The sequence below is a fragment of the Nanorana parkeri genome, unplaced genomic scaffold (assembly GCF_000935625.1).
Source record: "Nanorana parkeri isolate BGI_ZX_2015 unplaced genomic scaffold, ASM93562v1 scaffold936, whole genome shotgun sequence".
Classification (NCBI taxonomy): domain Eukaryota; kingdom Metazoa; phylum Chordata; class Amphibia; order Anura; family Dicroglossidae; genus Nanorana; species Nanorana parkeri.
In genome coordinates this window covers 663,566-681,770 of record NW_017307204.1, presented here as the reverse complement: position 1 = coordinate 681,770, position 18,205 = coordinate 663,566, and the positions used below count along the sequence as shown (strand labels likewise).

The 18,205-nt window shown below is 43.4% G+C and overlaps 1 protein-coding gene across 1 annotated transcript in view; it reads right to left on the bottom strand.

Annotated features, from left to right (window-relative positions):
• Positions 1 to 18,205, bottom strand: part of LOC108795122 (F-box/WD repeat-containing protein 11-like) — a gene marked incomplete at its 3' end in the record, with an annotated part of 50,472 nt that overhangs the window by 9,948 nt on the left and 22,319 nt on the right. The window contains exon 3 of the mRNA XM_018566315.1: positions 6,312 to 6,374. Coding sequence (XP_018421817.1) covers positions 6,312 to 6,374 — 63 coding nt within the window. The remainder of the gene's footprint in view (positions 1 to 6,311; positions 6,375 to 18,205) is intronic.

Here is an 18,205-nt window from a genome sequence, read left to right as displayed (position 1 = left end):
TGTGTGTGTGTGTGTGTGTGTGTGTGTGTATCTATCGATATAGCTATACACACACACGAGCAAACCACATGCAATGACGTCATTCTCCCGCCAGAATTTAAATCAAAGTAAATCATGTAGAGGCAGATTCATACAACAATTACAATAGTGTGGTTATCACACATGGTTCAACATAAAATCATTCAGTACCTGAGGAGCAGGATACTCAGAGCTTGAACAAGAATAATGGCTGTGCTGAAGCAGCTGTCCATCCAGGAGGTGCCGTTCAGCAATATGGGGGGAGTAGTCTGCCGCTGTCAGGCTCCTGGCCACAGTGTCGGGTCACGCCTACTGACAGGGGAGGCGGCACACGTCAGTGTGACAAGGACTCAGCCACACCCCCGATCGCCATGCTGACGGTGGGGAATCATGCAGTGACTGGCCACACACACCCAATAGGGCTTGGAGCCGGTCGCGTCACTGATTGCCATGGCAGCGGCGGGACGCTTCCGTCAGAGCCGGCACTGTGTCCTCTGTGCAAAAGACACCACTCATTACTGCAGAGGCACGCACAGTACAAGTATTATAGGCCATATATAAGCAAGCAATATATGATCTAAACATATGACATACGTGCCTAGAGACATCTGAACTCATTAACCAGCATAACATGATTACAATAGGAGAATAAAGATGAATATCAACCAGTGAAGCATATGTTGGAAAACTCAAACCATAGTCTGTCAAACCTAAACTAAGGAGAGCCACAATGAAAGCTTACGTATAAGGACGATTCACTGACAGTAAAAAAAACAGACGCAACAGACCCATATACCAGAGGCCGCAGGGACGCCCGAGACAGCGAGGAGCCGCAATCGCCTCATCCACGGACAGCGAACGACCTACGGAGAACCAGTCAACAGACAGTGATCCGTGTCGCACACCAAGGTGATACAGTACACCCTTTTCACTCAGCAGAAGACGCAGACGACCCCGGCGGAGTCGTTAGACCAAGAGGGGTCAACACGAGAACAAGTCGGGGAAAACAGAGCAAGAGAGCCCGGTGATCAATCTCTCATCCAGACTCCTCTCAATGGGCCAGTGCAGTCTCCTAGCCAAAGGCCTTTCTTTCTCTCCCACTGATAAATCCGACCCATTTGGGTTCAAAGTGGAAGTATACAAGTACAAACGATCACTCAAGCTAAAACAACACTTTTCAAAACTACCTACAGACCACACGTCCAGCGCAATACCCATGCTCAGGACAAAGAGCAAATTCATGAAGGGCATACTGCGTGACCCTGAAACGTCGCAATAAGTATGTTTTGCACGTGTCATTAAATAGACGTATTCTATCATTGGCGTGCCGGTGTCCATATTTATCTGGTTAACTACCCCTGACAGCCCTCTCACTCCATTGACAGACAATCCTGACTTCCCGCCGTGCTCTACGACTGACTTTCTCCGGCAATGGCCACCCCAGGAACCTTTGACGGCCCACAGATTTCAAACATCAGAGGTTCCTTGAGAGAGCGGACCTGGCAGAGTTGTCTAAACAAGGTCGGATTTCCTGGTGGTCATACCTCCAAGTCCTACATTATCGAACTGCCCAAAGGAGAGACTTTGACAGGGATCTGACACCATTCGAAAGGGCTTGCGCAGGCCGGGGTCCTTCCAGACATCTGATATCCTGGCTTTATGCGCTATTTAAAAAGGGACTCCACACCCCCCTCGCGCAGCGACCTTGAGAAAGAAATGGGAAGTGGATCTGAAAAGGCAGATCTCAGATGAGTCCTGGGAAAGGATGTGCTGGGGGACACAAATGTTCAGTGAGCAGTAAAGCGCAGGAAACCAACTACAAAATCCTTACCAGATGGTATAGAACGCCAGGCATTTTGCACAAAATGGACCCCACACTGCCTGTTGAGTGTTGGAGATGTGGCTCAGAGGGCGGTTCCTTAATGCACATCTTTTGGACGTGCTCCGTCTTCCAACCATTTTGGAGAAGGGTCCATGGTCTGATGAGCAGAGTACCTGGTATTTTCTTATTGCATCTCCCAGAGCAAGGCAGTCTGGGACCTGTTTAATCGCTGCAGAAACATATGATCAATGCAGTTAGATCGCTCATTCCAAGACTGTGGAGGGAGGCCCGGGCCCCCACGATAGGGGAATGCCTCCATCAAGTGGGGCATATCTGCGAAATGGAGGAACTTCTCGCTACCAAGCAGAACGTTGAAATAAATTCACACAGTTTTGGGCACCTTGGTCTATATTCTCTTGTAGCGTTGAACATGGCATCGTAGATGGTGTAGACATGCATACCCGAGCAGCCGCACACCAGAAAGTTTAGTGAAGTCTGGAGGTCAGACTACATGGTCGGGTGGATATGTAGGGGATCCCCAATCCCTATCTCCTTTACCTACCCCAGCTTACTTCTCTTTTTCCCTGTCCTTTCTCTATTTTTCCTCTAACTTCCCCCTTTTGTGGCTGAAGACTCTACGATTCGCAACAAGTTGTCAATCCTGATCCCTTCTCCCTTTCTATTCATTCAAGTTTCATATGACAGACAACAACTAAATGATAGCTATGGGCTCCTCATGCGTAACCTAATTCCAAGAGCTGCAAGATGAAAATGTTATCTACGTGGGACAGAAGGGAAAAGGTCCCGGGATTTGGGTTGTCAAGTGACATACAACCTCTGATAAAGTCACGTGAGACGAAACGCGCGTAGGGTGGGCAGTTACTGACGCCATCCTCTGAGTCTGGCAGGAAGGGCGGGAGGTTTACCTCGCCCGTGCATGTTTGCTCGGGACCCTGGACTGAGATTATTTTCTTTGCTTCACTCTTATGAGATTTATGCAGGTACATTTTTAATGATGAAAATGTTATATCGTCTGGACGATACGCGCTGTTTCTTTTTGTTTCCCTCTGGATGGATTATACTTATGTGCATTTGGTATGAGCGTACAAGGAGTTAAGTTAACCATACACCTTACAACCATCGCACGAGTTTCCTTCCTTGGGCTTCCGATAATTCCAATGCTGAGTGGGCAGTGAGCGCTTGCGCACACCGGCCCGTTCTGAATTTGTCTTCCGAGCACGCCACTAACCCGCCGAAAATCTTGGGATTTTCGGCAGGTTTTCAAGCGTGCTCGGAAGACAAAAGATGTGCGACCGTACAGTAGAAACGGTTGCACGCCTTCCAAACACCTGTCGATTTACTTTTTTTCAAAGTTTCTTATATTGCATGTTTTGTGATTTATTCATTCACTGATATGTTTTCACTTTTATGTCATTGACCTGATATGTCACATTGCCACTGTTTTGTTTGACTTTTACAGCTCGGCACATTTTATATTTATTTTTGTTTGATTATTACTCATCAGTGCCTGTTAGCTTTCACTATATTTCACTGGCGCAGATCATATTGTTTCATACATCAGACAGTACCACTTGGACATAGAGAAAGCTGCTAAATGCACGACTTGATGCCTTTTAAGATTGATTTCTGTACTTAAGACTACAGTTGTTCTGAATTGTCACAAGATGCCTTTGTATCTCTTTTTTGCTGCTCACATTTTGTGGTATATGTTTATTGTTTGTATCCTTCTTCTTGTTCTCCTTATTACTAAAAGCAATACAAATTTAAAATGGACATTGTCCTTCCTTCTGGAGGGTGGCTACTTTTGTTCCCCATGGTCCCTGTGTGTTGTTCTGGTCATTAAATGGACTTCGCAAAATTCACTTGAAATTATGGTGTGCTGGTGACATCCTTTGAAATCGCTGGATGGACTACAATCTCAATATAAATGAGGAAACTAAATGTGAGATTGTAGTCCATCATGGGAATGAGCTTGGAGGAGTAGTGGCTACTTTACAACACACACAGGGACCATGGTGAACAAAAGTAGCCACCTTCCAGGAGGAAGGACAGTGTCATCAAGAATTCAGAGATGATTTGAGGATCTACAGCTGAGTGATACACAAATAAGCTACATTTTTGTTAATAGTTAAGGTACTTTAAGGAATTTGTAAGATTTAACTTTTGAGTTTAGTTTCACTTTAAGTTTACTAATTTGTATTGAGATTGTAGTCTATCACAGAAGCACTATTTTCCTTAAATAAAAAAAAAACAAATAATTTTCAGTGCATACAAAAAAATAATTTAAAAAAAATGCATTAAAAAAATGTACAAGACTCCTACTAAATCTAAAAGATAAACTGTACAGAGTTAAATAGTAACAAATATTTGTAAATTTTAAATTAAAAATCTGGAGGTTGGCCTCACATTTGTGTTGTGGTAATGCTTCATCTGCACTACTGTTTGTGAACGGTGTTGGAGCGTGTTGCAATAAAATGATCCAGGCTTACATGTAAATCACAACACCGCATATTAGAACACACAGAAAAGCGCCAATCATGAATGAATAGGAAGTGATGTATAGACCTTTCTGTTCATTTATAATGGGACATAGTAAAAAGGTACTTCGTTATTACAAACATCAGAGTGATAAGTACTAATCACTCCGCTGTGTGCTCAGTACAGAGAAGGATCAGCAGGATATGGGAAATATTTGTTGATCCACCATTCGGCATCCTGACTGGGCTGTCACAGATCTCTCCTCCCAGCTGGGCGTCGGCTGCATGCCCCAATCTGTCTCCCCTCCAATCCCTGCTGCCTCTGCCGTTCCTGATCCCTCTACTGCTGCTGACAGCTATTCATTTACAGAGAAACATCAAGAGAAGCCTTCTACTATAAGCTTATGGTCGCTGAAGACAGGTTGAATGCCAGTGACATAAGGCATTCTGACCTGGCCAGCTAAAAATGTTTTTGTTCCGCTGTATGCTTATGTCATTGGCAGGGAAAGGGATATCACCTCACAACTGATGTGCATGCTGATGAAACCTATCTTTAAACTTTGATAAAATAGCGCAAAGAGGAACCATCATAAAGGCACAAAATTCTGCCTCAGTGATTATTTCACAATGCTGATTTGGTAACAGATGTGCAGTGACAACTGTCTGCTGACAACCCCAACTCTTTAAAAAAAAAAAAGTAACTTGCAGCTTTAAAAAAAATCAATCAAATCAAGAATAGGGTAGACTACCATTGCTCATGTTCCCAATCTGCAAAGGTGATACAGGGTCAGGCCGGAAATCTAAAGAAACAATTCATTATTCAAGGTTCAAGATGTTCTCATTTCACATTACATAAGCTTAAAAAAAATATATCTAAAAATGCATTTTGCAGTTTGAAATGCATTTATTTGGGTTAGGGTTTATTGGCTTCTTAGAGGTTAAAAATGTCTACTTGCTTCTTATTTGTACTGTTAGGAGGGGCTGTGTTCATTATTTGTAAAGTAGATTTAAGCACTGCCTGGCCTAACAAAGGGTTAAAGGATTCAAAGCCTGACTGGTGCATTGTATGCTAATGAGACAAACACAATCCATAAGTTCTGTCCCAAGTCTTTATATAAGGACAGATCACGGAGGGTGCTGAGAAATATCTGGATTCAGACATTTGCCTGCTGCAACAAAACATCTAAAAAAAAAAAAAAGGTAAGATCTTTTTTTGTTTAAATTATTACTTTCAGGTATGCTGTGTGAATGGGAACACATAACATACATCTCATCTAAAAAAAAACCATCTCAAATGTGAAAGGGTTTTTCTGACGCTTTACTACAAAATTGGAAATACCCGTTAAGATTAAAGAGCATCATATTAGCTAGTAGCTTAAATTAATATTAAAGTCAAAAGGTTTTTTTAAGTTATTTCAAATGCTGAATAAATTACTTACAATGTATGATGCACTTTAGTTCGAAAGTTTTAGTTCCCTGTAGAATCAGCTGGTGCCCTGAAATCAACGTAATATTGCGCAAAACAGAGATTTGCATTCAAGTCTATGTAAGCTGTTCGCACTTTTGAAAATTGTCGCGCAGTAGAAACCGCCTGTCGCGCACAAAGGTGCAGGAGCTATTTTCGGGTGGTTTGGGTCCCACAGATATCTCTATGCATTGACAATCGCTTGACAACTGTGCGTTTTTCAAAGAAAGAGAGAGCAAATGGAAAATACGCAACTGCACAAAAAACAGTTCACCAGCTCAAATCGCCTAGGTGTGAACCTAGCCTAAACTGGAGTAAGAGCAGCTGGTGCTGCCAGTACAGGGTTTTTTTTTTTAACCCTTGCTGTATCACTTAACCGATGTATCAAAAAAAAAAAAGAATTTATTACTGTATATGGAGCCTGGGCTTTAATAGCATTAGGTCCACTTAAGCACTTCCAACTCAACACACTAACCTTATAGTGCTGATAAAGAAATCCTATTCCTACCTGCCACAAAGTGTTTTTCTTTGGAGATTCATCTTCATTTTGATCATCCATTACTGAAGTGTTCTAGGAAAAATAAAGGATTTAAGATTATTACTACTTATAACCAATATGCTAAAACATTACCACTTCTGCATGCAAAGCGCTCAATTACTTTTCTTTTCTAAATGGACATGACAACACATGACAATAAAAACTCCTTAACGCTTTTATTGTCATGCATGACAAACAATTATATTAGGGATGCACTGATACCGCGTTTTTTCGGTATCAAGTACCAATATTTATATTTTATTACTCCCCGATACAGAGTACCGATACTTACGCTCGTCATTTCCAACTGCCCAGCTTCTTGACTGCCCAGGATCAGCATGGAGACGCGGCTTCCCAATCTGCAGCTGTTCCTCCCCGCCTGAGGCCGCTCCAGGCTGGGATCTATTTCTCCTTGGATCCCTGCTGCTTTGCCCCACTTGCATGGACGGAGGCGGCGTGGATCTGAGAAGAAATGGCAGGCGTGGGATGCTTTGCATCACTTCCTGTTCATTCAGGGAGTTTCGGAAAATCGGTAGAAGCAGTTCAGTACAGAGGCTTCTACCCATTCATAACTGGATGATAGTAAATGTTTTACTATCCCCAGTTTGTGAATGAATGGCAAGCCTCTGTACTACGTGCTTTTCACTCATTGAGTGCTGAGGCTGCAGCAAAAGATTTAGGACTCGCATCCTCAATTTCTTTTTCCATTTCAAAAAGGAAATGTCAGGGATCTGTTTAGACCCCTGATATGTCCCTGAACCCCCCAGTAAAATCTAAGTAAAAAAATACACCTGTATCATTTTATCACAACACACACCAACACAGTGCACAATTTTTAACATAAGTCGCTTATTTACAGTTTAGCATTTCTTCATTTATTTATTTTTCACTGCTTCGCAAAAAAGGCAATTTAAAATGTACAAATATTTGTTTAACTCAATACAGTTTTATCTTTGAGATTTATTTGGATACAAATTTTGTGTGTACACCGATACAGATTTTCATCAGTTTAAATATTGATTTGCTAAATTTGTGCAATTATCGCAGGACCTACAAAATTAGTAGCACCATATTTATTCTACCCCGGGCCTGTGTTTCCAGAAAATATATGGTGGGGGGGAGGGGGTCTATTACAAAACGTTAGCAACACAGCAGTAGGGAATCAAAACAATGGGAAAAATTGCAAAAATGTTGTGCCCAGCTGAGGTTAAAAGCATTCTAAAGGGCTTGGCAGCAGAAGGGTTAAAAAGAGATTACTGCAAGGCCGGACAAATCCCAAGCAGCCAATGCGCCTTAAAAATCACAGCTGACACCTATCATTTGAGGGTTTTTTTCTAGTGGTCAATGGAGCAAGCTCCTGAAAAAAAAAATAAGAAAATCCTGCTAGCTCTTCTCTGACCAGTAGTCAAAAATGTACCTATTCCTTCAGCAAAGTAAATAGATAAAACTAAAAAGTGCTCACCACTAGACATTGCAAAGAAGAAGAAAAAATATCATGAAAGTATAAAAAAAAAAAAAAGTTAAGGAATGCCTCTACAATACCAATAATTAATTTATATTTTTCATTTGTATTACAATGTAATTATGTGTACTTTGCATGATTTGTATACAAATAAATTGCATGTATCTTGATTTAACATTGCATACTAGGACACAAGATGACAAAAAGGTATATCTGTATTCTTGAAGAAACAGATAATTAAAGAAAGTCGTTTACATGTAAGAAATAGCCAGAAGCTGCATGTAGATTTCTTCAGAACTCCTTTTTTAACGCAGACAAATGTGCAAAAACTAATTTAAAGCTAATGTGCAAAAACTAATTTAAAGCTAAACTCCACATAGACAAAAGGTAAAAGTAAATCTAATCCTCAATAGCCACAAAGGATAGAAATCCATTTTGTGTGCACCAAATAATATTGCAGACCTGACTATTCTCTAGTAAAGCTAAATTTAGGACCTTCAGAGTAAGAGGCTGCATATAGAGATCCTTTTGCTGCAGCCTCAGCACTCAATGAGTGAAAAGCACGTAGTACAGAGGCTTGCCATTCATTCACAAGCAAGAATAATTTTTTTTGCTTAGCTGCAAAAAAGTTCAGTTCAGTTTGCGTTGCATTTTTGACGCATTAGTGCGTTTTCTGACCGGACAAAATGTGACATGCAGTATTTTTTCAGTCAGGAATGGAACAGACTGGGCACGTGAGAACTGTAACCCATAAAACACATAGGAATACATTGGGATGCATTTTTAGTGCAGGAGCGTACGGATCAGGTCAGCACAGAATACAGACGTCGTGTGAACAGGCCCTTAAAACAAAAGCGGCGGCGCCCCCCACCACCACCTTAGTATTACAATACAACCGATGGCCCACCAGACAGTAACCATAAAATGCATGTTGAAAAACAACCCCTTAATAAGAAGGGTGGGATCTCTGCTGTCCTGGAAGATTCCTGGTAAAGTTACCAGGTACGGAACTTGTGTTTTTCCAAATCATCATCAGGACAGCACAGGAGAGGATAAGCGAGAAATTACAATACATTTTGGGGGGAATCAGGACCTCCTTCCTCCTGCTGGGGATCCCTCTAGTGATAACTAAAGATCGCTATAGAGGAATCAGGACCTCCTTCCTTCTGCTGGACAACTACCAAGAGCACCTTTGTCAAAAGCCTGATCACAACTGGAGCAGAAGATGACTCCGCAGTGCTACACAGGAGTTCGGAACTGAACCAAGTGGCTTCCATACAGATTTGCTTTAGTGAAACCCCAGGTTTGTCTGCCCAAGATGAGACTAAACCCCTATTGGAGAATGACGTAAATCCCTCTGGAGGATGGATCGCACAATGGTTAGCATGAGTCACCAGGCAAAGCTGTTATGATGCTTTGCAGCCTTTCTTAGGCCCTGAAACAGGCTAAAATATTCTTTAATTTCTTCCAAGGGTGACTGATTTCCAGGAAGGACACCTTCTAAAGCCTAGATGAAGAAAAGCTTGCTCCCACTCAACGGATCAGTTAGGATAAAAGAGGGATGGTTATCATCATGGAATTTATCCCTCTCCTTCAACCTATTTACAACTGCACTAGTGCCGCACAGCAGGGACAACCCAAAAGCAGACTCGAGTGTACATTTAAAAAAAACAAAGCAAAACACCTCTACGGACACCCGCACGGATGTGCAGCTCGGATGAGCGTACAGACACATCCTCCCATAGAGAAGAACAGGCTGCTACGTACAATTACACGCAACACCTGTCCTTCCCGGGAACAGCCCGATACGGCTGTGGATGCTGCACGAATCTGTACGAACCGACTCTTAGCTGTGTGAAGGAGGCCTTAGGGCTTGCCCACACCAGCTGCATTCAGGTGTGGGTCTAAAAACACCTAACAAAAGCATGCACAGTAGAAACAATGGTTTCAAAAATCATACCTTTGCATTCAGTTTCAACTGTCATAAAAATGCACTATAGAGCTTTCAAAAGAGCTTTTGGGGAAAAAAAGACGAACGCTTCCAGTTGCACATAGTACGAATGTAGCCTAAAGATCACTGCCTGAAAAGTGCAAAAGCTCTTGTCCAAAAATCATAAAACTCATGTGTGTGTGTTCAATGCATATACATTCAGAATTCCCATAACAGCATACACCATCAAGCATGTAAATTGCATTTAGCCACCTTTTTGCTTCTGCAGACATAGCAGACTTCTGCTATATAGTATATATGTTGGGCAAGGATCTCTATATGCAGCCTCTTACCACTCTGAAGGTGCCCACACACCTTGCGATAATCGCTGGAAATCCCGCGATCGTACGATTATCGCAGGGTGTGTGGAAGGCGTGCGACCTCTCCTACTGTAAGGTCGCAAGACTTTTATCTTATGAACATGTTCGAAATCCAGCCGAACATCGTACGATTTTCGGCTGGTTTGTGGCATGTTTAGCATTGCGGTCATCGGGGCGTTTAGCATTGCGGTCATCAGAAGCGCGCCCCACAGCGGGGCGGGCTTGCGATCATCACAAGTACGATCTGCCTGTCCAAGATAGGCAGATCGTACGTTTTTAATTAACTTACAACCATCGTAAGACAAAGTTCTTGCGATGGTTGTAAGGTGTGTGCCCAGCATGACACACAGCAGTAATCATAAGTGGTCTTATACAGGTGGGATAAAACCAATGCTTATTTGTTCCCTCAGCGTTATTAATGCATTCCTTAGGCTAAATAAGTAAATAATGTAATTTACTCTAATTAGCCAAAATGCACAGTAAGGCTGTAAAACCTTATTTAAGGTGGTGGGCAGGGCTAAGCGCCGCAATGAGAAGACATCCCGACTTATCTGACAGGATCCTCCCCACTGATGACTGGCAGTGATTCTTGAGAGCTGCTGCGCGTCCACAAATATATGGTCAAATTAGCGTGGAACATAAACAGCACATCTCTCCAATCCTTATAATTTAAACCACCACTTGTGCCTCAAGGAAGAACAGGGTGATAAAACCAGCAGCACCCCTATACCTAAAAATATTTTAACATAAAAACAATCTATTCCGTGTCTAAGCACAAAGAGACAGGCATTAGGGACCTTCATATAGGATTTAATGCAGGAGCGACCATACCTTACCATCTGTTTCAACGGTAAATGGTCCGAAGACAAGAACATGACAAACCGCCCCAACCTCCAGCAGAGAGTGGCCATGCAGTTTCAGACTTCATTGAGGCTGGCGCCGCTAGGAGTACATTCATTTCAGTGTCAGATGCGACAACAGATGTAAGTCGATGGGGAGACCCTCTGCACTCCCCAAGGCAGTCCTGGCCAGATCAGAAAAAAAAGTGGTGCTCGCAGTGATGAATTACCACGGATGGCACCGTGCAAACACAGGAAAGTCAGGAAATCACCAGCACACAGTAGTAAAGATAAATATGTCCCTTTTATTGGACAGAAAGCGTCACAGACATCCAAATAAACAGACGTTTCGGGGCCACGCAGGGTCCCTTCCTCAAGGCAGAAAGATGTGACAATATAGTAACAATCACACACCAAACACCCATAGATGTGACAACAGAGCAATTTTCACTATGACCAGCAAGATGTATTCGTGCGGGGAGAGTGGAGGCACCAAGCTCCAACAGTGGAAGTAGCCAGGAGTCGCCAATCAACAATCCGGGGGGAGGTCAAGCTCGAGCTTGCCAGCTGTCCCAAAAAAGAAAGACTGTCAGGAGTCACCCCCAACATCCTGTGGGAGCAAGACACTGTTGTAGGAGAGATTTAACAACGGACTCTCTCCCCGTCCATAAGCCTTAGGTCTTCAGGGACCCTACATGACCATAGCAAAGAAGGAAGGTCTTCACACACTAGTTACTTATCCATAAGAAACATAAAAGAGGGAAGTGCCTGCTGACATGCAGGAACACAAGACTGAGGCAGCAGTAAGGCGGCCTGCACCACCCCACCGACAGGCGGAGCCACCATGCGCGCCGCCCAAGAAGATAATTTGGGAAATATATGTTTGCAGTATATTAAAAACCAAAAAGGTATCCCAAATGGCTTTTAAAAGCTCATTGGTTTCCTGCAGAGAAAACTAAAACTTTGCTGGCTTAGCCTCTTGATCTTACACAAAATCCCCGCAAGTACTCTCTTCTGAGTTTGTAGAAGAATCTGATGAGTCGCTAAGAGTCTCCAGCCTGACCAGACTGTCTGCATAATTCTCAGGAGAAACAGCCCCTAAAAAGGCAGCCCTGGTGTGGCTGAAAGGCCTGTATTCAGCCCTGCAGTATTCTGAATGATAAAACAAAATGATTGAAACTTGGACACCATTTAGTCTCTCAAAGAATCTAAAAGACCTTTGAACATTCCTGCAGATTTCTTGGCAACCAGTTTTTTCACAAGGTTTTGGCACAGCGGCTTGAACCAGGATGAAGACAACGTGTCATCGCAAGAAGCACATCTTCCACCCCTCGGGTGTGTGCTGGCAGGAGCCGCACCAAAGTGGAGAGACAAAAAAACTGACAGGTGCATGAAACAAGCCAAGTACCCTTTACCCCACCAAAGCAAGGAGGTGGGGGCAATTGTCAAAACAAAGACCCGTCTACCTTGGAGCTGGCGCCTTGATCCCCCAGATCAGGGGAAGCAGACTAATGTATAGGCGCACACCTGGCTGGCTGAACTCACACCCCTGCCATGCTGGTGTGGATTGCCGACAAGATACACAGTGTGCGTGTCCTGCTCTGACCCCCAACTCTGTCTCCTCTCATAGCCCAATTTTCTGCACCAGACACACTCGGAGGCTTTTACTACAATGCCCCAGCACACAAAACTTCAAATGTGTCCATCCGACTACCGGAGCGCATACATGCCCTGGACCAGAAGAGTCTCTCTGCCCTTGTGACATTACAGCATCCGGGTAGGGGAGCACAGGGCTGCTATTGCCCCGACAAAAAGATCATGAGTCAATTCCTCAAAGGAGTACACCCCGGAGGACTCAAATAGAGTCAATAACGCCAGCAGTTTCCTCTCTTTCAAATGTGGAGCGGAAACTTCTGGGCAAGCTAAAAAGAGATGGCTGGGGAAGATCCCGTGTATGAGGCTCTCCAAGTCCACGGTCCCTGTAAAGGTGGCCATACACTTTACAACCATCGCAAGACCTTAGTCTTGCGATGGTTGTAAAATACTTTTAAAAACGTACGATCTGCCCATCTTGGACAGGCAGATCGTACTCTCGATCATCGCATGCCTGCCCCCCTGAGGGGCGGGCTTCCGATGACCGCAATGCTGAACGGGCAGTGTGCGCGTGCGCCCACCGGCCCGTTCGGCATTTGTCTCTCGAGCACCATTCAAACCAGCCGAAAATCGTATGATTTTCGGCTGGTTTTTTAGCGTGCTCCTTAGACAAAAGACGTGCGACCCTACAGTAGAAACAGTCGCACGTCTTCGTTCACACTGCTCAATTCTCGTACGATCGCGGGATTTCCCGCGATTCTCGTACGAGAATCGAGCAGTGTATGGGCACCTTAAATTAGAGCCATATGCCACAGAAGGCCCCTGCAACTAGCATGAAGGCATTGCGTAAAATAAACGTTACGATTCTGATGTTCGGCCAGAGGAAACACAAATTGGAGGTGGCAGGGAGGGACCGCCCCTTTTATTTTAATGGTGGATGATGAGTTTCCTGTTTAGGCGGTGGATCCTCTCTTTCCTGTGTTGTCCTAGAAGAAGAATTGGGAAAAATGCACTTGCATCTGACAATTACAACAGTATATATTAGGGATGCACCGATACTTTGAGTACCAATACTGCTACGTGGCATTTTCATGAGAACTAGCAGGGTTGCAGCTGGGACCTGGCTCTGGTGCTCCATCACTGTCCTGAAATCATTAGTCGATATTGTTTTAGAAAAACTGTCACATGACAACAAAAAAAAAATGTATCAGTACTTGGGCAAGTACCAGTACTTGCAAAACTGGCATCGGTGCATCCCTTTATTTATAACACCAAAATCATACATTAAAACAGATGTAGAAATCCCAGGAGTTCAGTGTGCTCCTTACAAATGACAGCTGCCTCCTAACTTTTGAATTTTTCTCTAGTCTAGTAGTTTGAAAAGTATCTGTACTAGCACCGAGTACTGTACTTGGTGTCTATCACACACACACACTTCTTTGGGCTATCTTCAACAGCAGAAGACATTTGGGACAGGTCTATGTAAAGCTAATCTCCAGGTACAGCCAATGCACTGATTGGCCAGCTGGGATTTAAATAGTCCCCGGCATGATTCCAAGTAGGGGTGTGGACATTTCTTTTATTTTCATTGGCTACCAAGGAGATAATGGACTGGTGGGGATGGACTGGTGGGGAAGAAAACAGATTCTTCAAAACAGATTAAGGTCCATTTTACACAGGCGTCTGTCCGCTCTGATCAGCAGGAGATCCATGAACAGATCCCCTGCTGATCAGAGCAATATGAAAAGGATGACACTTTTGTGACATCTGTTTCCATTCAGTTTTTTCTTCATCTCATCCCTAATGGAGGGGAAAACAAATTGAGCTGTACGGACCCATGTTAGGTCTATGGGCAGCTGGTGTAAGCGCACATGTCCATATACAACCAATTACCTGAGATACATCACGTTTAGGTCCTAAATAATGAAGGATGCATCCATTTACATCCAGCTGCCCAAAATGTTACATTAGATATCCAATCCAACTGCAAAACTGCCTGCCCTTGTGAAAAGGGCCTACTCGAAAAAAATAAATTGGTATTGAAGTATCTAAACGGCAGATTACTAGAGATTCTTATAATGACTACCGAAAAGAAGAGCCAAATGGTATATCATTTTGTTCCATTGAAAACTAGATCTCAGAATTGTAAAGTAGTGTATTCAAAACAGTGCTGCAACGATCGATCATAGTAACCAACCAAACCCCATAAAATCGATAACTCATGCATTTATAGTTTGGGATTTACATAGGGCTGTATTACTGAAAGTATTATTTACAAATACAGATATATTTAAATTGTATCATAATCCTACACTTTAGTTTTAACCTGATAACTAAAAAAAAGGCACGAAGTATGAAAATTTAAAAATACAAAAAAACAAATATAGCAAGAGCAACAAAATGTTTTACAATATCTACCCTGCTCTTCCAAATCCAAAATAAGCAAAACATGAATAGTACCACAAAAAGCCAGTTTCAGTGACTACAAGACACACTACATAAATGTATACAATATACCATTATATTCTTTTATGCTCGAGGTCCCATTCACACCAGGGTGTATCGTTATCGTGTGTCAAATGTGGACTCCTCAATGTGCGTTTACGATACGTGCACAAACACAGAACACATCTGCCCAAACCTGGCCAAGCAAATGTGATTTTTCTTTCCCCATGTGGAAAAAAACCCAAAACATTACGTAGGTGGGCAAATTTGCGACATGTATTCTGTGGATGAGGCGCCTTCAGGGACCCATTGGGGATCAACTGAGACACGCACCGAACAAAGTCCCACAAATGTGTCAAACCATAGGGGTAGCCCTACTGTAAGGGTTAAGAAAAAAAATCCTGGAGTTTTTCTTTAAGGGTTATAGGAAAATCTTCCACTAAATGGCACATTACTAGCAAGAGTCAAGTGGCAGCCAATGGTGCTTCGTTTTCATTTATGCTTCAGAAAATGTTCAGAAGCATAGTAAACACATGCTGTGCCAATAACTAGGCTCTCTAAGACCCCCGTTCACATGTAGCGACATACCTTTGCAGCGGCCGGGATAGCGCGACTTTCGAGGAGACGTTCCAGCGGCGATCCAGCGACGGCAGCGTGGCCTTCTCCGTCGGGCTCCATAGAAAAAAAGCAAAATCGTGCAAAATCCGCCGAAAAAAGGGTTCGGTAGAAGCGACCGCGACATGGAGTTAAGACAGCTCCATTGAATAGCATTGGCCGGCGACTTCTCGCGATATCAAGCGGCAAAAATGCGCGATATCGCGGCGGAAATCGCGCGATACGTCGCTACATGTGAACGGGGCCTAAAAGGACAGCTGTATTCACGGCAACTCTCAGTTGATCAGATCACAGGAGACAGAGCAATCTTCAGCAGCTCTTCATCTACTAGCTTGGAGAAGGGGTGAGGAGCAGGGGAGAGGGTTGCATTGCTGTGCCCATGTTTTGTGGAGAAGACACACAAAGCTTACTGGCACACACAAGGGCAGCTCCATAGGACTCTGCAAAGAAAGGGGACACCCTAAAACAGGAGATCAGGGCCAGTGTTCAGGGGACCAGCTGATTCTGCAGGAAACAAACTTTTAAACATAAAGGAGCAGCATTCATTGTACGTGATTTCATCATTTGATACAGCATTAACATTTTTTGGACTTTAATATCACTTTAAAGCTGAACTCCAGGCAAACAACTAAACACACAAATGAAATACACATATGGAAGCCCTTTTACCTTCCAAAAGTTTGTGTGTGTGTCCGTCCAGTTCTGAGATGTACACAGCTCTACCACAAAGAACAGCCCTAATTTGGCAGGGCAGGCAGACCGGAGTTTTCTCTGCTGCAATTATACTCACAGGTCCTGTCCCTCCCCTAGCCTTGAGTGGACAGTGAAGGAAAAGCAGCAGACCAAAGAGCTAATCTCTGCCAACTCCCATATGCCTTGCTAGCACATGATCACTGCAGCACATCTGACTGGCTCTCCCTGGGCTGCTTTTACCTCTCCCAAACTGAGTTCTGCTGTACAGGGGGGAGAGAGAGAGAGAGAGAGACAAGCGACTGATTCCAGGTTAAGTTCGGGTACTTACACTGCTTGCAATTACAATATAAAACAAAAAGGATTCATTAGTAAATACAGAGTTGTATTGATATGTGCTTTTTATATCTGCCCAAAGTTTAGCTTCAGTCCCCGTTCACACTTCGGCATTGTGTGAAAGCATGCTCCTTGGCTCAAGCAAACGCATGAGAAAATAAAGCGGGAGGCTCGCGAAATGCTGCAGCACGCGTGCAGCATTTTATTGATTGAACGGGCTGACAAAAGGCAAAGGTGGCAAAAACGCACACTATCGCATGTTTACGTATTACAAAGTGTGAACAAGTCCTAAAGTTTTTCTCTGAAAGCATCTGCCCCCATATTACTGCTGCCATAGGACATCCTTTTACACCTGTTACCGCAAGTACAAAAGAAGAAAAAAAGTCGGCGGGCATGAATTCTCTTGTTTATCTAGCACAAGTATACCTAGTTCATGCAACATTTCAGCTTCCGATTCTATCAAAGTCCTTAAACACTTTAAAAAAGCAGCATTTCTTAAATACGAATTGGGCAGGACTTTTTAAGGAAGAACTCCAGGGCAAATTATTATTAACCCTTGCAGTGGGGCTACCCCAGCACTGCGAGGGTTAAGTGCTTGTTTGTGTCTAGGGAGGAAAATAAAAAAGCTATATTCACCCAAAACTATGAGCTGGCTTGCACTTTGAATGGTCCCTGAAGCCTCTCTCCCCTCCGCTGCAGCGGTATAAGGTGCCATAAATCACCATGTTCTACACACATTGTATAGAACATGAGGCTGGTGAGGGACATTCCACTGCTGCAGCAGAGGAGAGAGAGGCTGGATGGAGCGATGTCAGAGCCGGCCATCTCCGAGGATCAGGTGAGTATAGTTTTGTGCTTTTCCTCCCTAGACCAAAACGAGCAGTTAACCCTTGCAATGAACCTACCCCCACACTGCAAGGGTTAACTGCTTGTTTTGGTCTAAGGAGGAAAAGCACAAAACTATACTCGCCTATAATAATTTTCCCTGGAGTGCTGCTTTAAATAACAAACCACTCTGAAGAGCAGAGGAGTGAATGAGCCCCTGGGCTTATTACTGACCGGCTTTTTTTTTTTTAAATCTTCCATTGTAAAAGTTAGCCCAAAAAGCATTGTGCTCAGTGAGCATTTACAAAACAGTAAGGCCCCGTTCACATTGAGCGATCGCGCGGTAATTCCCGCGATACCGCGGCTATTTACCGTGCGCTATATCGCTCTTCAATGCTTTGCAATGGGGCAAAGGGTTTTGCTGTCGCGGGTCGTGTGCCGCTACAGCAGGACCCTTTTTGGAGCGGATTTTGCCACGTTTCTCGCTTGCTCAATGCAAGCATTTGCACGATATCGCGTGACGAATCGCGCAGTGTGAATGGGGCCTTAAAAAAAACTCTTCAGCCTCAGTCTGGAGTGGCTGAATAGAGCAAGTTTTACATTTCTGCTATAGGCCTACTGATTTGGCGATAACTGTTTGTGACTTGAACAAGCGTATTTTTTCTCTTGCAAAAAACATTTTTCTATGCAAACTGTAGATGAAAATTAACCCCTCAAAAAAAAAAAAAAAAAAAAAAAAAAACAAAATT